Source organism: Arachis hypogaea, chromosome 14 (assembly GCF_003086295.3).
Source record: "Arachis hypogaea cultivar Tifrunner chromosome 14, arahy.Tifrunner.gnm2.J5K5, whole genome shotgun sequence".
Classification (NCBI taxonomy): domain Eukaryota; kingdom Viridiplantae; phylum Streptophyta; class Magnoliopsida; order Fabales; family Fabaceae; genus Arachis; species Arachis hypogaea.
In genome coordinates, this window is record NC_092049.1 from 18434673 (window position 1) to 18455445 (window position 20773).

Here is a 20773-nt window from a genome sequence, read left to right on the forward strand (position 1 = left end):
GATTAACTATCATTCATTTCAGGAAATAATTATGATCATAAGAAGAATAATTATCTATATGATTAATTATCATTTACTTTAAAAAATAATATTAATATTAAATAAAATGTCATACATAAAAGATAAAATAATATAAATAAATCAAAATAACAATAATAATGTAACAAATAAGAGATAAAATAGGAAGAAAAGAGAAACAACAATTTAAAAAAAAAAAGTTATGAAACCCATCAAGAAGGAAAAAAATGGCGTACGAGTTTCTTAAAAAAAAGATAAGCCAAGGAAAGAAAAACATCACATATATGATGACATGCATATATCAGCATATGAATTAAAAAGAAAAAGAATATGCTTATACGAAAGATTCATTGTTCTTAGAGGATAATCAATTTATAGTTAAGTAATGGATAAAATATTTGAGTACGATCCTTATTAAAAAAAAAAATTAGCAATGATGTTTAAGAAAAAAGAAGAAGTATGCGTGTTGTGAGAATTATTGTGATGTAAAAAAAAAAAAAAAAGAAGAATAAAATGGATAGAAAGAGAAGATAATTACTTAGCCCTAGTCTTAAAGTAGAATTTGTGCTAATAATATATTATGAAAATAAAGATTAGAATTTGAAAAGAAAAGAAAGATGAAAGAAAATAAGGAAAATAAAAGATGATTTTATTTAATGATTAATCTTGTACACAAAATATTACAAAGGACTATTTATAGCCAATGACCCAATTTTTAGATGACTCAGTTAGGTTACATCTATAACTAATTCTATCTATTTAAAATTTAAATTATAGTTACAATCTAGAGCATCTATAAAAAATATATTTATAACAAGTTAACAAGTAGATTGTTATTCATCTTTCAACGTTTGATTGTGCTTCTTTTAATATTCAGCGAGGGAGGATTCCGCCTTAGCCTTGGGGGAGAGGCATAGAGCTGTAAATGAGTATGGATAACTCCATTACTCACATAGATTCGAGTATATTGGGTATTGAATTTGATTGAATGAGCTTTTAAAAAAAAAATTGTTAATTTTTTTAAAAAATAAAATAATTTTATGTTTAGATATTTTATATAAAAAGATTTTTTTATTTATCAATTGTGTTTAGATACAATAATATAAAAATATTATTTATTTATTTATTATGTAAGTTTTTTTTAAAAAAATGTAAATTATAAATTTTTTAAAAATATTTTTTTGATTTTTTAATATTTTTATTTTTATTTTTATTTTTATTTTTGTCAACTTAATGACACCTAAACAAATACATTGTATTTGATGAGTAATTAGATTTTGTTTTTAATCAATTTAGGTATTGAATTTAGGAGAGTGAAATCTGATTCAATATTCAATTAGTTTATTATTATATTAAAAAATATATATAATATATATACTAACTTAAAAAAAACTAACCCTACATTCATTATGATTGTATTTGTTTTTGAGAACATGATAAGATAAGACATTGAAAATAAGATATAAGGTAATGTTTGGTTAGTATCTGTGTCTAGCAAAGACACAAATACGATAGTAAATGTATATTATTTGGTTAGTTAAAACACAAAATATTTTAGGACACGAATGGACATAGTATATACAAATACACAAATTTTGTGTACCAACTTAAAAGGTGAGACAGGAAGATACAATACATAAGACAAATTATTTTTATTTTTACCCCTTGTTAACCAGAGACCCAAACCCTTCTTCCTTCTTTCTCACCTTACTCCCTTCCTCCATGCATGATATACCCTCCTTCTTTCTTTTCCTCTATCTCTTTGGTAGCGTTTGTTTTGAGGTACTGAGATAGAAACTGAGAGACTGAAACTTAGTATCGTGTTTGTTAGTTCAGAGACTGGTACTAAAATTTCTGTCTCTGTCTCTAAAATTTCAGTATTTCAGTACCTCCAAAAAGTAGGGACACAAGGGACTGAAATTTTTAGAGATGGAGACTGAAACTTTAATAACATTTTATACCTAAAATACTTTCATTTCAATTAATTAATTTTAATTTTACCCTTTGTGCAAATTAAATTAGAGTTTCATTCTTGTTTCAATTCCTGTCTCTCATTTTGCACCAAATAGAATACTGAGATTTATTTCAATCCATGTCTCTTAGTCTCTGTCTCTCAATCTCAGTCTTTCCATCTCTGTCTCTCCACCAAATGCTACATTTGTGTTGTTCTTTCTTCCCTCTTTTTTTTTTCGGCCCCACTCTTTATGTCTCTTTTCTTCTCCTCCATTTGTTCTCAGATTTGGGTTTATCTTGTTTGTTGTCATTATTGACGCAATTGTGAGTACTACTGCGTTCATCTTCTTTGCTTGCCACGATGTGTCACTATTGTTGCCTCTACCTTCTCCTCCACTTCTTTTGTTGATCTCCTGCTCGCGCCGATTCTCTATGTCTCTGCTGTTGGCTTTGACTTCTGTTTGTGTCACCTCTCCCCTTCGTTGCCTTTTTCCCCCTTTTGTCATTCTGCACTATTCTGTCCCCTTTTGTTTTTCTATTTGTTTATTTAAAAAAATGTTCTTGTCTTTCTCTTTACTCCCAGATAGTGATTATTTTTTAAAAACATTAGCTAATTTTGTTAATTTGATTTTTGGTGGTGTATGTTATGATGAATCCATGCATGGTGGTAGAGAGGATGGTTACTGATAGTGGTGGTGAATGATTTTTTTCTGAAAAAAATTATTGTGGGGTTAATATAGACTTTTTATAATTTTTATTGTGTCTTTCAATCTATCTATTTATTTTTAATATATAAAAGTAGATACATAAGTTTACCCACATTATTTTTAAACTATTTCTCTTCTTCTACTAACGTCATGTCAGCAATATCGCTTATTTGGCAAAATTTTAGAATCAACCACTCAAAATTTATCAAATCATCTATTATTTCCAAATCATAAAAAAAAAAATACAAAAAATAATACAATAATTACCAACGACAATAATTAGAAATTAATAGTGTCTAACCAAATTTGTAACTTACAAAGACATTAAATTCATATTCTTATATTTATTATATCTTATCATTATAAACAATACAAGAAATTTATAACTCTAATAATTAATTTATTAATTTCTATAAATAACTGATTCAATGTAATAAACATTCATGGGTATGTCTAAAACGAGCACAACAATTATGTGCTTATTGGATGCGCCACATTTATATAAACCATTAGATTTAATTAGATAAAAATCAAAGATTAATATAAAAGGAGAGCATTGATGGACTCTAATAAATACAGAATATCCTAGTACATGAATAAATGTTTTAAATGGTAATATTTTAATACGCAATACTTTAAATGACGACGGAATCTTTTATTTTTAAATAATTAAATATAAAATATATAAATACAAAAATATGAATATTTTTTATTCGATAAGATTAGTTATTATACAATAAATTTTATAATATTAAAAAATTATATTAAAATAAAATTTTAAACTGTAACATAAAAATATAAAATAATTAAAATTTTATTTTATATTACTTGACAAATAATTAGATTATTATATTCAAAAATTTATTAATTAACTAATTTTGTTAAAAATATTATTATATAAAATAATTTTTCATCAAAATATTTTAAAAATATAATTTATTTAAAATATTATATATAATACATAAAAATATTAATTTTTTTTATTTTTTTCAATTTTTTTAGAAAAATAGAATAAAAATAATATAATTCTAAATACATGCCTATCACATTATATATTTACTTATATTAATAAGATTTAAACTAATCAAACTTACGTAATTAAAAATATAAAATATATAAATAATATGTGCATGAAAAATAATCTTTTTTAATATATTTGTATTTACTTTAAACTATATTTAAATCAACAAATTAGTTGTGTGATATATATTATACTCTTTTAATTTTTGGACATTTAGTTGTTACAAATATAAATACAATTTTATTTCTCGTTTTAGTATTATTTTTAATATTTTTAATGTCTCCGGTATAAAGCTCTTTTGTAAAGAAAATGTATTCTTGCAATTAGAAGAAAAACTACAAAATAATATTAGTATAATAAGTGGTTACATTTGTTTTACAAATAGAAACAAAGTAGTTATTATGCCTAATTGAATTTGATCAAAAATCTATTTTCAAAAAAGATTAAAAACTACATTAAAACTTGAGAAGCACAACAAAATAAAATATCAATGAAAAAATTAAATAATTTTTCATAAAAATATTTTAAAAATATAATTTATTCAAATTATTATATATAATACATAAAAATATTAATCTTTTTTATTTTTTTTAGGAAAACGGAATAAAAATAATATAATTCTAAATACATGCCTATCACATTATATATTTATTTATATTAGTAAGATCTAAACTAATCAAACTTACATAATTAAAAATTTAAAATATTTAAATAAAAAAAATATATTTTTTATTTATTAAAATTAATATTTAAAGTTTCATATATATAATATTTAAAATTATATATTTATAATAAGATCATTTTTTATTTTTATTATTTTCAAGTATTTTTTATTGTTTTAGCTAAATTTTTTATTCTCTAACTCGACCAAATATATATATATATATACGAAAAATTAGTGTAAATGTCATAATATTTTTAAAATATTTTTTTTGTATTTATATGTTTTATATTTTTAATTACGTAAGTTTGATTAGTTTAGGTCTTACTAATATAAATAAATATGTAATATGATAGGCATGTTTTTAGAATTATATTATTTATTCTATTTTAAAAAAAATTAAAAAAAATAAAAAGGTTAATATTTTCATGTATTATATATAATATTTTAAATAAATTATATTTTTAAAATATTTTGATGAAAAATTATATTATATAATAATATCTTTAATAAAATTAGTTAGATAATAAATTTTGAATATAATAATCTAATTATTTGTCAAGTAATATAAAATAAAATTTTAATTATTTTATATTTTTATGTTACAGTTTAAAATTTTATTTTAATATAATTTTTTTAATATCATAAAAAATTTTTGCATAATAATTAATCTTATTAAATAAAAAATACTCATATTTTTGTATTTATATGTTTTATATTTAATTATTTAAGAATAAAAGATTCTGTTACCCTTTAAAGTATTATATTAAACTATTATCATTTAAAATATTTATTTATGTACTAAGATATTCTATATTTATTAGAGTCCATCAATGCTTTTCTTTCATATTAGCCTTTGATTTTATCTAATCAAATCTAATGGTTTATATAAATATGGCGCATCCAATAAGCACATAATTATTGTGCTCGTTTTAGACATACCCAACATCCATATTACAAATGTCATAATAATATTATTAATCATAGTAAATTTTACGTTACAAATATTCAAATTCCATACTATTTGAACTACTTATATAAGTCTCTTATCACTATTCCTTCAAATTACATCAAATTTAGCACAAAAAATTTATTTCCGAACTATACAACATCTCAAACTTACTCAATAGAGATAACTATGTTGAATGTGAAAAGTATATGAAAAAAGCATATGAAAAAGGAGATAACTACATTGTGGCACATGTAAACAAACACCACAATATCCAACAATAAGGTAACTCTATATACTTTTCATAATTTCATCTATCAAATTATTAGTTACTAACCCAATACTTATTTTAGGTTCAAAATTCAATTAAAGATTTCAGATCAAAGTGGTCCAATAACTTTTGTACTATTTGATGGTGAAGCAAAAAAATTGTTGGGTACAACTGTTTCAAATTTAATGGTACTCCAGAAAAGTAATGACATTGAAGCACCACCTCAATTGAAAAATTTGTGCAACCTCACTTATATTTGAAGTCAATATAAATGATTTTAATCTTAAAGAAAGTTCTCAACAATACACTGTTACAAAGACATTTGTTCCAACAAAAAATACTAAATTTCAACTCTCATTTGTTACCAAGACATTTGTTCCAACAAAAAACACTAAATTTTAACACCCATTACAACAAATAAAACAGGTAATACTAAAAAAATATCACTTATTTTAGTTATTTTAGACATCATTTTTATTTCTAATTTAAATTATTCATTGATTATAGGAACCAACTTCGCCAACACTAATATCATCATACGAAAATCACATACCCACCAAGAGATTAAGGAGAAAGAAAACTATATAAATTCATGACACATTTTCGGAAGAAGAACATACTTGCAAAGATAGAACAAACAACACAATAGAAAGTGCATATAACTCAATAATTCATAAAGAACATGCATATAACTCAATAATTCATAAAGAACATGCCTTCATAAGAACTTACACAGAAAGAAGAAAGTAACAACTCTAACAACAACCAATAAAAAAAAAGGAGGACGAGCGCCGCATAAGAAGACTAAGTTCATCAACTAAAACAAATGCAAAAATTAAATCACCAAATAAAAATGTCATTTTGTACATACAACTCTAATATCCAAATCTTTTGTACTACAAATTATTTTAAATAAAATACATTTTAAATTTAACTTTAGTTTACACATTTAATTTAGATCTACAAAACACAACAATTTTTAATATTTATTATATAGGGTTAATACTCAAAATCGTCCCTGAAAGATCACGCATTCTTCATTTTCGTCCCCGAATAATTTTTTTAATCAAATTAATCCTTGAAAGATTTAAAATCAATCGCGTTTGTCCTTCCGTCAATTAGTTAACGGTTTCTGTTAACGTTTTCCACATGTATCGTTAAATGACAAATCAACAATGATAAAACGACGTTGTCTTTTGGTATTAGAGCATATTGTGTCAAAACGGCGCCGTTTCTCTTTTCCTCTCTCTCAAAACGCATGAAACATCACAATAGTTAGAGAGAATGCGACGGAGCTCGGATCAGTGGAAGGGATGAGGAAGCCATAATCGGTGATGCTATGCAGAATGTGACTGGGCTCATTCTTCGCAGTTTAGGATACCAATGCTAAGCCATAGTTGGAGTTGTGACCACTAAGGCATTAACCAGCGACATTAACGACATGGCAAAATGGAGCAACAGTGACGCCAATTAGACAGAGAGACAGAGAGACTCACTCAGTGACGCGACACAGAAACCCGACAGCCCAACCACATCACCAATCCTCAGCGACACCCACAAACAGCATGCCACACAAACAAACGGCAGTAATTTTGGTCGATTTCAGAGTTCAGAGGTAGAGAAAAGTGAGATTAAGAGAAGTGAAAATGGAGTCATGGAGCTTGGAGATGGAGGTAACGTGGATTGTAAATCGTAAAAGTGAGAAAGATTGAGAGGTTGGGGATTTATTGCTAGGGTTTTCATATATTCAACTCAAATTGGGCTTTGATTAGGTCAAAATGCATTCTGGGTTAAGAAGATAACTTTTAAATTGGGTTCTTTCTAAAATGCAACCTCGCACCACAGACGCCATTCCGGCAATTTAGCGACTTTCTCCGGCAATTCTACTCAAAGCAGCTTCCTCCAACTCGAAGTGTAGAACCGCAACAGAAAGGAGAGGTAGAATTGTAAAATCATACCTTTTATGTGAAGAGAGCTTCCAGGCATTGAAGCACAAGTTGACTACTGCACCTGTATTGGTATTACCTGAACCAAGTGAACCGTTTGAAGTGTATTGTGATGCATCTCTGAAAGGGTTGGGGTGTGTTCTGATGCAGCACCAGAATGTTGTAGCATACGCCTCACGGCAGTTAAGGCCGCATGAGATGAACTACCCGACACATGATTTAGAACTTGCTGCTGTTGTGTTTGCTTTAAAGATTTGGAGGCACTACCTCTATGGCGTTAAGTTTCATGTTTTCTCAGACCATAAGAGTTTGAAGTATCTTTTTGAGCAGAAAGAGTTGAATATGCGTCAGAGGAGGTGGATGGAGCTTCTGAAAGATTATGATTTTGAATTGAATTATCATCCAGGAAAAGCGAACGTTGTGGCGGACGCTTTGAGTCGGAAGTCTTTATATGCAGCTTGGATGATGCTACGGGAGGAAGAGTTACTGAAGGCATTCCAAGGTTTGAATTTGGGAGTTAGAGAAGAATCTGGAATCCTGTGTTTGAGTCAGTTGCAAATTTCTAGTGATTTTAAATCAGAACTTCTGAAGGCTCATCAAGATAGTGAAGCGTTACGTAAGGTATTACCAGCAGTTGAACAGGGAAAACAGTGGAGAATGTCAAAAGGTCAGGATGGTTTATGGAGGTTCAAGAACCGGATTATTGTGCCTGATGTTGGAGACCTACGACAAAGTATCTTGAAGGAAGCTCACAAGAGCGGGTTTTCAATTCACCCAGGGAGCACTAAAATGTATCAGGATCTGAAAGCGATGTTCTGGTGGCCAGGTATGAAGAATGATGTGGCATTGCATGTATCTAAATGTTTAACGTGTCAGAAGGTTAAGATTGAGCATCAGAGACCATCAGGGACCCTTCAGCCTTTGGAGATTCCACAATGGAAATGGGAGAGTATCGCAATGGATTTTGTGATAGGTTTGCCTAGAACCCGATCTGGTTGTGACGCTATTTGGGTGGTTGTGGATCGACTGACAAAATCAGCTCACTTTCTTCCTATCCGAATAAGTTGCACAATGGAGGAATTGGCTCGAATGTATATCAAAGAGATTGTCAGGTTGCATGGTGTGCCTTCTACTATCATATCTGACAGAGATCCTCGTTTCACATCAAGGTTCTGGGGAGCTTTTCAGCGTGCATTTGGGACTCAGTTAAGCTTGAGTACTGCGTATCACCCTCAGACAGATGGTCAGTCAGAAAGAACTATTCAGACCTTGGAAGATATGCTAAGAGCTTGTGTTTTGGACCAACCGGCGAGCTGGGACCGGTATATGCCATTAGTAGAGTTTGCTTATAATAATAGCTATCATGCGAGCATTGGAATGGCTCCATATGAGGCTCTATATGGCAGGAAATGTCAGTCTCCGTTGTGTTGGTATGAAACTGGAGAAAGGAGTTTATTAGGGCCTGAGATGATAGCCGAAACGACTGAGCAGATAAAGAAGATTCGTAATCGAATGCTTATAGCCCAGAGCCGCCAGAAAAGTTATGCTGATCAGAGGCGAAAGCCTTTGGAATTTGAGGAAGGAGAACATGTTTTTCTGAAAGTAACACCAACCACTGGAGTGGGAAGAGCTATTAAGACCAAGAAACTGAATCCCCGTTATATTGGACCGTTTGAGATTCTGAAGAGAATTGGACCAGTGGCTTATAGAATTGCCTTACCGCCATACCTTTCGAATTTGCACGATGTATTTCATGTATCACAGCTTCGGAAGTATACTCCTGATGCAAGTCATGTTCTAGAACCAGAACCAATCCAAGTGAGAGAAGATCTAACACTCCCAGTAATTCCGGTGAGGATTGATGACACCAGTGTTAAACGATTACGAGGAAGGGAAGTATCATTGGTAAAAGTAGCTTGGAGACGAGCTGGTATCGAGGAACATACCTGGGAACTCGAATCAGATATGCGAAAGGACTATCCACATCTCTTTTCAGGTAACTATATTTGAATTTTGAGGGCAAAATTCTTTATTAGGTGGGTAGGATGTAAACCCCGGTTAAATTAGTAGATAATTAGTCAATAAATTAGTTTTTAATAAGGAGGATTAGAAATGTGAATGCTATATTAAATTAGGGTAGAGCTCATCGAAACGAGAATTTTGACACTAATTTCGAAGAAAACGGTCCAAAATTGGACCGAAAGGACCGAACCGGTTGAACCGAATCCGAACCGGGCTATCGGTCCAACCGGACCAGCCCATTAAAAAGAGCCACGGGCTCTTTTTCCCTCATTTCCTCAAGGATGCAGCTGAGCTCCAGGGAGAGGAAAGGAACGCCGAACCTTTACGGCAAATTTCCAAATCCCGTAATTCCTCCGTTCGAGCTCCAATCGTCGCACCGTTTGCGGCCACGCGTTCACCGCGTCGAGCTCTACGTTTCTACCGGAACAATTTCATAGGTAACTTGATATTCCACTTCAGCCTCCCATTTCCCCCAATTTTCGAATTTTAAGTGGGAATGTTGAATTTCTTTGATTTTTGATGTTTTAGGATCCAATTAGCTTGAGAAAAACGTTCACTCTTGCTTATGTGAAGCTTGGGTAAGGTGAGGATACGATAATTCTATTTTATTTTCATTAAATTTGAGCTTTGAGTATTAAATTGGGTATATATGTATTATGAATGTGTATTAGGTTGAAAATAAATAATTGGAGCTTGAAATTGTGAATACTGGAACTTGGAGGAAGCGGATTAGTTGAGTTTTGAGGGGCTGTTTTGGTTTTGAATAAATAGCTTTGGTCGTTACGTGGAAATCGGCTAAGGTATGGTTTAGGTTTCTTGCATTTAATATATAATGTTCTGTGAAAACTTAGGCTAGATGACCATTGGATAAGTTGGAATGCAGGTGTATGTTTAATGTTTAGTAATTTATCGATGAATATATTTGGTTGAAGTTTATTGGATAATTAGTTTTTAATTTTGGATGGTGAATGTTGTTATGTTAATTTGGAGAGAATTATGGTTGAATGTTATTGTTGATTAACTAATGATTTGGTGAATTATTGATTTGAGGTATTTTGTGTTAAAAGCCTAGGATTTGTGAACTATGATTCTTAGTTGAATTTTGGTTGTTGGATTTGAATGTTGTATGAGTTTAATTGTTGATTTGAGGTAGATTTATTGTGGTGGTTGTTATGATGATGAGAAAGGGTATGTTGAATTGAAAAGAATACAGGTTTGGACCCGAATAGGGTGGCAAAGTCTGAGTTTTAGAGGAGATGCTGCCGAAATTTTATAAAAATTAGAGATTTTGTTTATATGATTATCTAAAAAGATTTAGATTTAAAGGTTATATGGTTTGATTTTGAGTTATTAAGAAAATGAGCATGTTTTAAGTTTAGTTCATTTGGAAAAGAATGAATTATGTTTTGAATTGGAACTATTGATGGACGGAATGAGAGGTGTGATAATGAAGGATAATGATTGAATATGATTGACATATAATGATGAATGAGATGTGATTGAGAATGATGTGGATGTTGATGAATTTTAATTGAATTATTTATATGGCTTATGAATTTGAATAATCTGAGATACGAGATTCCCTGGATTAAGTGCCGTGGCTTGCCACCACGTGTACCAGGTTGAAAACTCGATACTCTGTTGACCCTACGACGTAAGTGTGACCGGGCACTATATAAATTCCCGGGAATGTTACCCCCATTGAGCAATATTGATTATTTGAGAAAAATCTATGCATAGACTCTTGGGGATGCACGTCGGGGGACCGTCTAAGGACAATTCAGACTTGTCGGGTTGGCTGGGTAACCGACAGATGAGCCTCATCAGCCATAGGACAGGCATGCATCATATGCATATTACTTGAATTACTTGCTTGTGCTCTAATTGGGTGTGCCTATCTGTATTTGCCATGCTAAATGTGTATTTGTTACCTGCAGTAGTTGTAACTTTCTTGTGTTTGCCTTTATCTGTTTATTTGTCTGTGAAAATGCATGATGGAATTGGAGGTATGGAGGAATGGCAGTATAGGACTTAGATTTAAGGTTAAGTTAAGTTAGGATTAAATATTTTTAGGAAACCACCTTTTATGGCTTCTGTTTAATACTTTAAGCTCTACAATCTGAGTGTCGGCGTTCTAGGATTGCCTCTGGCATTCCCAGGACCTTATATATTATGTGTGTGGCACCTTTACCATACTGAGAACCTCCGGTTCTCATTCCATACTATGTTGTTATTTTTCAGATGCAGGTCGAGAGGCATCTCGTTAGGCGTCTGGACTCTTGAAGCGGAGTTGTTACTGGGATATTTTGTTATGTTATGATGTATATATATGTACTTAGATTTCTCTCCGCATGACTTATTCTTTTTGATCCTCTTAGAGGTTTATGGAGAGGCAGGATTGTGTGTATGTACTTTTGGGTTTTGGATATGTATGTATATATGTGTAAATATTCTCCGGCCAGTCTTGACTTCGCAGGCTGAGTTAGGAGCTTGTTATTTTGTATCTTTGGCACTCTATTCCTACTTCTGTTATCTTATGTTTGACAGTTACGGTTTTCTTAGCATGCAAGTTAACTCGTTCCTTGAGCGTTGCGCTTTTATCTCGCGATTTTTATTTCCCCTATCCTTCAAGGCTCCTAGTATATTATAACTCTTCTGCTATTATATGTACTTATTTTATTTTAGAGGTCGTAATACCACATCACCTCTGTTTTACGACTTAAGCGTAAAGCTTTGTGTGGTAGGGTGTTACACTGTGTCTATGTCTCAACTTATTGATAAAACAAACACTGACTAAAGGACAGAAGACACAAAATTTAGTGTTTTTATATTCTATTTGGTGATAAACTAGAACAAATTAGAAAAGTCTAATTTATTCTCATTTTTTTATTAAAAAATTTGAGAAAAAATATATAATAATAAAAATATAATTATGAAAAATTAACAAGAATAATGAAAGAAAAAATGAAAAATAAGTTGTGTCTCTTGTTAGTATCTTTGTATCTTTCTTGTCAGGATGAACACAAAATACACTAATTTAGTGTCTCTGGATCTATGTCTTATCTGTCAAACACAATTTTGTATCTCTGTCTCAATGTCCCATCCTTGTAAACAACTTACATACTCTTTATTCTTCATATGTCATAGCCATAAACTTCCGCCATTCAATAGAGTAAATAGTCAAATTCGTTCCTAAAATATCACTTGTTTTTTAAATTGGCCTCTGAAAATTTTTTTAATTAAATTCGTCCTTAAAAGATTTTACGTTAATCACGTTGGTCCTTCTGTCACTTCCTTTGTTAATAGCGTCAACATTTGTTGATATTACATGTTAGGTGATATTACAACACACACCTAAGAGTCTTAATTAGTTGCTAACATTATAAGTTTATAAAATTAGATCAAATCAAAACCTAAATGAAGGGGATCTTAAGACATTGAAAATTTTCAATTTGGAAATTATTTGATTTAATTTCATAAATTTATTATATTAGCCGCTAATTTGGACTACCAGGTGTGTGTTGTGATGTCACTTATCGTGCCACATCAACAAACTCTAATGCCATTAGCAATGAAAATGATAAAAGACTAACATGACTAACTTAAAATCTTCGAAGAATGAATTTGATTAAAAAATTTTTTGATGATCAATTTAGATAACAAGTGATCTTTAGAGATCAATTTTACCATTTACTCTCAATTTTTATGTAACCCAATAATAGGAAAGTTTATGTTACAAAAATTATTCTTATTGCAACTACAAAAACATAAGTGACATAAAAACCTCCAAAAGAATATCTGATCTACCACATAATGTTGTGCTGCAGATTGATGTCTTTGAAGTTGGTGCAGCTTGGTGGCAATTTTATTGCCCGAATGATGTTCGACGTTTGTTCAGAGTTAGAATCAAAAGCTGTAGCAGCAAAGGTTCAAGCATCTGCTGCAGATAGCTATAGAGGATTATACTTCTGAAGCTCTATTGGAATATTCCTTTACCAATGCTCCAAAAACTGTTGGCCTTTCTAGCAAACGTGATGGTTTGTCAAATTCCTTTGCATAACCTGTCAAAAATAAGTTTTGAATTTGATTACCTTGTACAAGGCTTAAGTATTTATAGGAACGAGCAAAAATTGTATTCTACACTCTACAGCAGCTTGTAGCCAGTTTTTTCTATGTATACAAAAATATCGGTGAAAACAACACACTATGACTTGTTTGGTTTCTAGAAAATGCTACCTTATGATTTTCATGTTGTTTCTTGTTTTCCGTATTTAAAGAAGGAATCAGATTTAGACCCATATTTTCTTTTGACATTTTTCTTCAAAAAAATCCAGAAAACAAGGTAAAAGATTTCCAAATAAGCTGGAAACAGAAAATGAAATCAGGAAACAATGCATGCTCTTATGTCTGCTTTTGTTGTTTAGTTACTTGTGCACAAAGCATAAAAGATACAAGTCCTTACTCATACCTGCATCTATGACCAAAACCCTGTCACAATCCATGACTGTTGGTATTCTGTGAGCAATACTGATAATTGTTCGATCCGCGAAGTCCTCACGGATGATCTTCTGTATCACAGCATCAGTTTGTGAATCAACAGATGCCGTTGCCTCATCCATGAATAGTATCCTGCTGTGTTTGAGCATGATCCTTCCCAAGCAAAGTAACTGCCTTTGCCCCACACTCCAATTGTCTCCTCCATCAACCACTATGAAATAGTGAAGAAAAAGTGAAATAAGCTCAAAATTGGTAAGACTACAATAGTTTTCAGTCACAATGAATTAAACTATTGAAAGGGATTATGGAGAGAGGAGTTCATACCTGAAGCCTCAAGTTTTTCAGGCTTTGCAGTCACTGCATCTTTCAATTGGCAGCGCTCGAGACTCTACAGCAACAAGTTATTAGTTGGATTAAATGATCCTGTGTCTCAAAAGCCTTAAGAACATAGTCATCTAGTTAGATGATAGTGTAAACTGCATAGTAATTAAACTCATTCCTATAGTTTTCTCTCTTATGATGCACATTGCCATATATTGGATATTAACTCAAAAAGTTACCTTCCAAATTTCTTCATCTGAATACAATCCAAGGGGATCAATGTTGCTTCTTACAGTTCCTTGAAAGAGAACTGGCTCTTGGGGAATGATTCCGAATCTAGACCTCAGATCATGAAGCCCCACATTGCAAATGTTGATTCCATCAATGATTATTTTTCCAGCTGAAGGCTCAATCAGCCTAAATAGCACCTGGATGAGGGTTGATTTCCCACTCCCTGTACGGCCAACAACACCAATCTTCTCTCCTCCTTGAATAGTGAGTGATACTCCCTTGAGAACTAGAGGAGTATTTGACCTATACCTAACCTGTTTAAACAATACAATAATAAAGAAGATTACATACACATTAAACAATCATGCTGCTTAGTATCCTCAACTTTGATTGGTTAGATTCTGATGTTACTTTGGTTTGCAAACAATATGCACTTATTCTTTTGTGACTATAATTACCTGCAAGTTATCTAACTCAATGTTGCCATGACTAGGCCAATCCTGAGGAGGAGTCCTCTCAGGGATTGTCCATGGAGCTTCTGATGGAAGGTTGGTAAACTGCTTTATCCTCTCAACTGAAACCATTTTATTCTCAACAGAACAAGTCATGCTTATGGTGAATGATAAGAGACTACTGAGAGCCAAGCCATAGGATAGAGATAAACCAACATATTCTGCAACAGCAAGATAACGTCATCAGTTTTGAAACAATTCTTGGTCACTACTCTGAAGGTAACTTTTTATCCAAATATATGCATAAGATCTCATAAATCTAGAAAAGCCATTGTTCATTTCCTGTATTTGTTTGGAATAGGGACCAATTATGATGCTTAGCAAAGAAGTTTCATGAAAAGTAGTGTACCTGGCCTAATAATAGCACTTGGCAGAAAGATCATGAAAACAGTGGCAATGCAAAGGAAAACCACTCCTGTAAAGTCCAAGCGAAAACCGAGCCATTCGTTTGCTCCATTGTTGTGGAAATCCATTCTGAGACTTGCATTTACCCTGTCAAGATTTTCTTGACAGAATGCTCCCTGTTTCCTGAAGCCCCGGATCGTCATAACACCGGAAATGGTCTCTGAGAAGTGATGGATAACCGGAGCTTTCGTGATAGAATCAAGGCGAGTCAGTTCCCGAGAAGATGCAATGTAATATTTCTGCATACCAGTATAAAAAGACAGTTAAAAATGCACCACATATTTTTTCTTTTTAGTTTTTACTTGTAATTTCAAATGCCATAGGCCTGTGCTCCAAGTGTGCATAAAGATCTCATATTAATGGTTGAATCAATTAATATTCTTGAATATCCAATGTTATCTGGAACAATGCAGAGGGTATGGATCATAATATTGTAGAGGCTACAATTTAAGCATGAGTAGGCACATAGCATCATATACATACCCGGTACCAATTATTCAGCCAAAACAATGGAATTAAGAGGAAGACAGTCTCCCAAGCATTTTGGCATGTGACAATGATGATGCTGATTAATGAGAAGTATGACACCATCACAAAGCTTACTAACAATGGAATTGATATATCAACCCAAAGTAGATCAGTAGATACCTAAATAATTCAACAGAAGCAGAAGGTAAACAAAAAATGTTAGTCCAAATATTATTATCTTAAAAGCTTATTTTAAAATCGAAACAAACGCATAGTAAGACTTACACGACTTAAGATTCTGCCAGAAGGAGTGGTGTCAAAGAATGACATTGGTGCATGCAGAATGCTATCAAGCATACCAATGAAGAAGCTTTGAGATGTCTTTAGACCCCAATATGTAAATAAGAATGACCTGATCATCACTACTATGCATGAAACTGCTGCTATGGCAGCATACACAATAATGAAAATGAAAGAAGGAACAGTATAAGCTTCTGAAGTTGCAAATGCTAGCCAGTAGTCACCAGCCAAGAAGGCTATGATCCATGCTAAAGACATTGCCAGCATGAGTGCTACTCCCCACCATCCAAATGCTTCAGTGAAATAATGTTTGTATACTCGGAGATTGACTTGGCCAGTTTCCCTCTCCTCCTCTTCAATGAGCTTTGATGAACCCTTATCAGACTTAGATTGCTCTTGAGATTGCTTTTCGCCTGCGCTTTCCTTTTCCTTCGAAGGAATGCGAGCCAACTTTGGAGACTGGCTAAACCCATCACCAGTTTCTGTAATCTCCATAGCACTTTCATGAGCAGCCACAAGTGCACCAAAATCCAGGCCAGCTTTGAGAAGTTCATCATACTTTCCACTTTGCACAATTCTCCCGTCTCGCATCACCTTGATATTGGAATCAGACAAGAAAAATTCTTAGTTGAAAGGACTAATTCAGGTGTAATTGAATTGAGAAATTAACAGGAAAACACACACACAAGTCTATAAAAAATTGAGTACATACTTACCATTATAGAGTCAACATTATGCAGGAAATCAACTTGGTGAGTTACTAGTAAAATGGTCTTATGTCTAAGAGCTCCCATAACACATTCCTGCAACAAATTAGAGAAAAAAGATAAGCACCTTCATCATGGAAAACTACTTCATTGTTCTGAACTAGTTATATGTGATTTTTTTTATGTGTGTATATGTACATGCGCCTATGCTACTTGCTGTCACAGCTAAATTAGTGTGCCATAAACGCCAATCCAAACACACACTAAATAAAATTTGTTCTCTCAAACACTAAATAAAATTTGTATAACTTAGTACATACCTTGAAAATGAATGATCCTGTTTGGGCATCAACAGCACTGAATATATCATCAAGGAGATAGATGTCACAATCTTGGTACACAGCTCTGGCGAGTTGCACTCGTTGCTTCTGGCCGCCGCTGAGGTTAATACCCCTTTCTCCTATCTCAGTCTGGTCTCCATGCTCCATCATTTCTAGATCCTTGTCCAGGCAGCACACTCTTATGACTTCTTTGTATTTCTTCTGGTTCATTGGTAGTCCAAACAATATGTTTTCCTGGATGGTTGCATTCTGAATCCATGATGTTTGTGCTACATATGCAACTGTCCCACAAACTCTGACCTAAAATTTGGATGAGAAAATCGTATATCCATTAAGAACCAATAAAGCTTATTCTAATTCTAGTACAGATGAATGCTTAAACCAATTTTGGCCACATAAATTAGTATGAATTTGAAATATCATCATAAAAGAAAACTGTTCTCTAGAAATGAACAAGAAATGAAGAAACCAATAACTTTTGATTCCATAAAAAAATTATTATACCTTTCCTGAAATTTTGTACATTTCCCCCAACACAGAAGCCAACAACGAAGATTTTCCTGAGCCAACAGTTCCAACAACTGCAGCATGGTCCCCTCTCCTAATCTCCAGCTCTTCAACCTTCAGAGCCTCATTCCCTTCCTCATCATCCCAAGAGAATTTCGCATCTTTCATCTCCACGGCTATGTCGCTTTCGCATTTATCATCTCTTTGCACTGCATTCTCATCCCTTTCCTTACTCATCATGAACTCATCCAACCTCCCTAGAGAAACCATAGCCTGAGAAATCAACATAAGAGCCTGAGGGAAAGTCCTAACCGGCTCCTGCAGAATCTTGATCACAGAAGTTATGGTGAAAACAGTTCCAGCATTAAGAGGAATCCCAAGAAACGTGGCGGTTCCAAAGGTAAGAACCGTGACCAAGAGAGGAGCAGTGGAGAGAATTGCCATGTTGACAGCAAAATAATACAAGAACTTGCCAATCCAACCGTGCTCAGCTTGGCGAAATTGGCGAATCTTGTTGCCGAAGTAATCCTCCCATGCTTGAAACTTGATGACACGCATGTTGTTGAGAAGCTCATTAATTGCCTTCATCCTCAAGTCACGGCTCATCATGATCCTGAACTGGAAACTGTTGCTTTTCTTGGTCCGAATCAGAGTGAAAACAAATACCACAGCAGTTCCAAGCAGGGCTGCAACTGCAGACAAGCCAACATAGGTGTAAATTAAGGCCAACGCCGCTGCAACTTGCAATGGCATTAACCAAATAGGATGAAGCTGAAGCATCAAATCAGATAGCTGTTGAGCATCAACAGCCATATGATTCACAATCTGGCCAGTTCCATGAGCCTGCCTTGCAGTGCTAGATAATCTTAGACCCTTCTTGTAAACTGAAGTAATGATGCTGGAACGAATAAGCATGCCGAGTTTCTGAGAGTGGAAGTTGAATTGATGAACACTGAGGACTTCAATTGATTTTGCCACAAGCAGGATCGAAATCAGGACAAGTCCTTCATAGGGAGAAGGATTAGCCTTTGATGTGAAATCTACAAAGCTCTGAATAAGCATTGGACCGATGTACATAACAGCGAGCCGAACAACTGCGAGGAAGCCGGTGAATGCTATGTGTTTCCAGAAGCATCTTAGCAGGGTGAATCCAACAGGGTGCTTGGAGTTTTCCTCTGGCTTTGGCCAATATTCTTGGAAAAGCTCTGACATCCTTTCAGCCCGAAACTCGAGAGGAAGCGTTGGAACATCTTGGAGTTTGAGTGGTGTTGTGTACCCTTTGTTGAGCAAAGGATTCATCCAAAGCCACACTGTTTTGGAGAACAAAGAAGCATTGCCATAAAGACTCGTAGTCCTGTCATTGGAAAGCCATGTTCTTGAACTTTCAATCACATCAGAAATTCTTATAGCATCAATCCCTGATGACCCTTTGATTGCTATTACCAAAAGGAACAAAGAAACTGCAAGATTGATGAAAGAAAACACATCATCCACTCTCAAATTAGCCTCCAAACTCGATTCCTCAACACTTACTAATCGAATAATGGCCGAAGTGGCAAAAAGGAAAGCAGCAACAAAGTTTGCAATCCAATAGAATCTTAGTGACAAAGGGTGCTTTGGAGCTTTGAACTTCTTCTCATGTACCATCAGAATCACTATCACTATGTTGGTTATCGCTTGCGCGAGGCGAAAGAGGGCCTCTATCTGTCTCCATGAGGCAAGATTGCTTTGAGTGAAGGCCAAGATGCTTAGAACAGTGTAAGTCAGAGCCAAGAGTGATGTCACCAAAAGGGGTAGTTTGAACCACAAGGTAACCTTGTAATCTGAATCTTTGTCCTGCAAAAGAGGCTTGGTTATTGTGGAGCCAGAGTTGGCATTAGAACTGAATCTAGAATAGATCTTTTGAGCTGCAAAGGCTAAGAGGGTGATCAAGAAGATGAGATCAATGGCAGAAAGAAGAAGTCTCTGAGGACATGGTGATAGGAATATGAACCTCAACCATTGAGCTACAAGTTGTGAAGTAGGAGAAGATGAATCCACTGATAGAGGTGAACAAGAAGATGAAGTAAGCCAAGAAGAAGAACTAGAAGACATGTTCCAAATATGGGGTTGGTATATTATGCTTCAATATGAAGAGTTACATATATAAATATAACTCAAGGTTGGTTATGAAGAGTTGGACATAACTTTTTAGTTTTTTCATACATCATGATGATGAAAAAGGATTGCTGTTATGATTGATGAACAAATTAAGAGGTGTGGAACAAGGTTGGAGGAGTATGAAACTGTGTTTGTGTTTGTGGGGAATGTTGATGTATTAAGCTATGTGTGTGAAAATGAATTGATTTTCAATGCGGCTTGCTTGAAGGGTGGGATCATTTAGTTGAATAAAATAAACTCCATGCGAGTCACGCATCTAGAAGTACAATATAGTGAAAATACTAATACTAATACTAATACTAATCATCATCATGTAGTTATATAAAAATATTTTATATGATTATTATGCAATTATATTAATCAATATTGTAATCAGGAGCTGGGCATATAATAATAAGCACCTTGTTGCAAATATATAATAGTGCATAGTATTGTATAGTATATGTGAGATTTTAGATAATAGAAATATTTTTATTGATGTAATAATAATTTACAATGATAATTATATAAAATATTTTTAAAATTTAGAATTATGATAAGAATAATACTCAGGGAAAAGATTTATATACGAAAGTCTGAAGCCATAACCATGGTGGTGAAACCTTTGAATTAGACATGTTTTGGAAAAATAAACCTGCAAAGCACGGGAGATTCAAATGTTAATCAGAAATCTTGATGCACTGTTAGAGATTAGAATAAAAATTTGATCGACCTTCTAAAGTTTTATTGATGCATTCCTAATATGCTTTGAATTGTAAAATCATCTAATTCAGAAT

General features: G+C 33.0%; 1 protein-coding gene and 2 long non-coding RNA genes across 3 annotated transcripts; 2 read left to right on the forward strand and 1 right to left on the reverse strand.

Annotated features, from left to right (window-relative positions):
- Nucleotides 1-9816: 9816 nt before the first annotated feature.
- Nucleotides 9817-12109, forward strand: LOC140178270 (uncharacterized). Its single transcript, XR_011870788.1, has 4 exons — nucleotides 9817-9985; nucleotides 10077-10131; nucleotides 10220-10348; nucleotides 11790-12109. It is a non-coding gene; the product is annotated as an uncharacterized lncRNA (long non-coding RNA).
- Nucleotides 12110-13171: 1062 nt separating this feature from the next.
- On the reverse strand, nucleotides 13172-20255 carry LOC112741745 (ABC transporter C family member 14). The gene is made up of 11 exons (XM_025790840.3): nucleotides 17835-20255; nucleotides 17310-17630; nucleotides 16999-17085; nucleotides 16268-16876; nucleotides 15998-16162; nucleotides 15459-15753; nucleotides 15056-15270; nucleotides 14606-14911; nucleotides 14370-14433; nucleotides 14017-14256; nucleotides 13172-13609 (listed from the first exon to the last, which is right to left on the reverse strand). Exons 1-11 carry the CDS (start codon nucleotides 19929-19931, stop codon nucleotides 13509-13511), a joined length of 4500 nt encoding a protein of 1499 aa, XP_025646625.1. The 5' UTR covers nucleotides 19932-20255; the 3' UTR covers nucleotides 13172-13508.
- On the forward strand, nucleotides 15091-15919 carry LOC140178271 (uncharacterized). The gene is made up of 2 exons (XR_011870789.1): nucleotides 15091-15328; nucleotides 15411-15919. It is a non-coding gene; the product is annotated as an uncharacterized lncRNA (long non-coding RNA).
- Nucleotides 20256-20773: the final 518 nt, after the last annotated feature.

Excerpts from the sequence above, each read along its gene's own strand:
- LOC112741745 (XM_025790840.3), bottom strand. The coding sequence starts at position 19,931 with ATGTCTTCTAGTTCTTCTTCTTGGCTTACTTCATCTTCTTGTTCACCT. Across the intron at positions 16,877-16,998 it reads ATAATGTTGACTCTATAATG|GTGATGCGAGACGGGAGAAT; the intron begins GTAAGTATGTAC and ends TCCAATATCAAG. Across the intron at positions 14,434-14,605 it reads CAGATGAAGAAATTTGGAAG|AGTCTCGAGCGCTGCCAATT; the intron begins GTAACTTTTTGA and ends TTGTTGCTGTAG.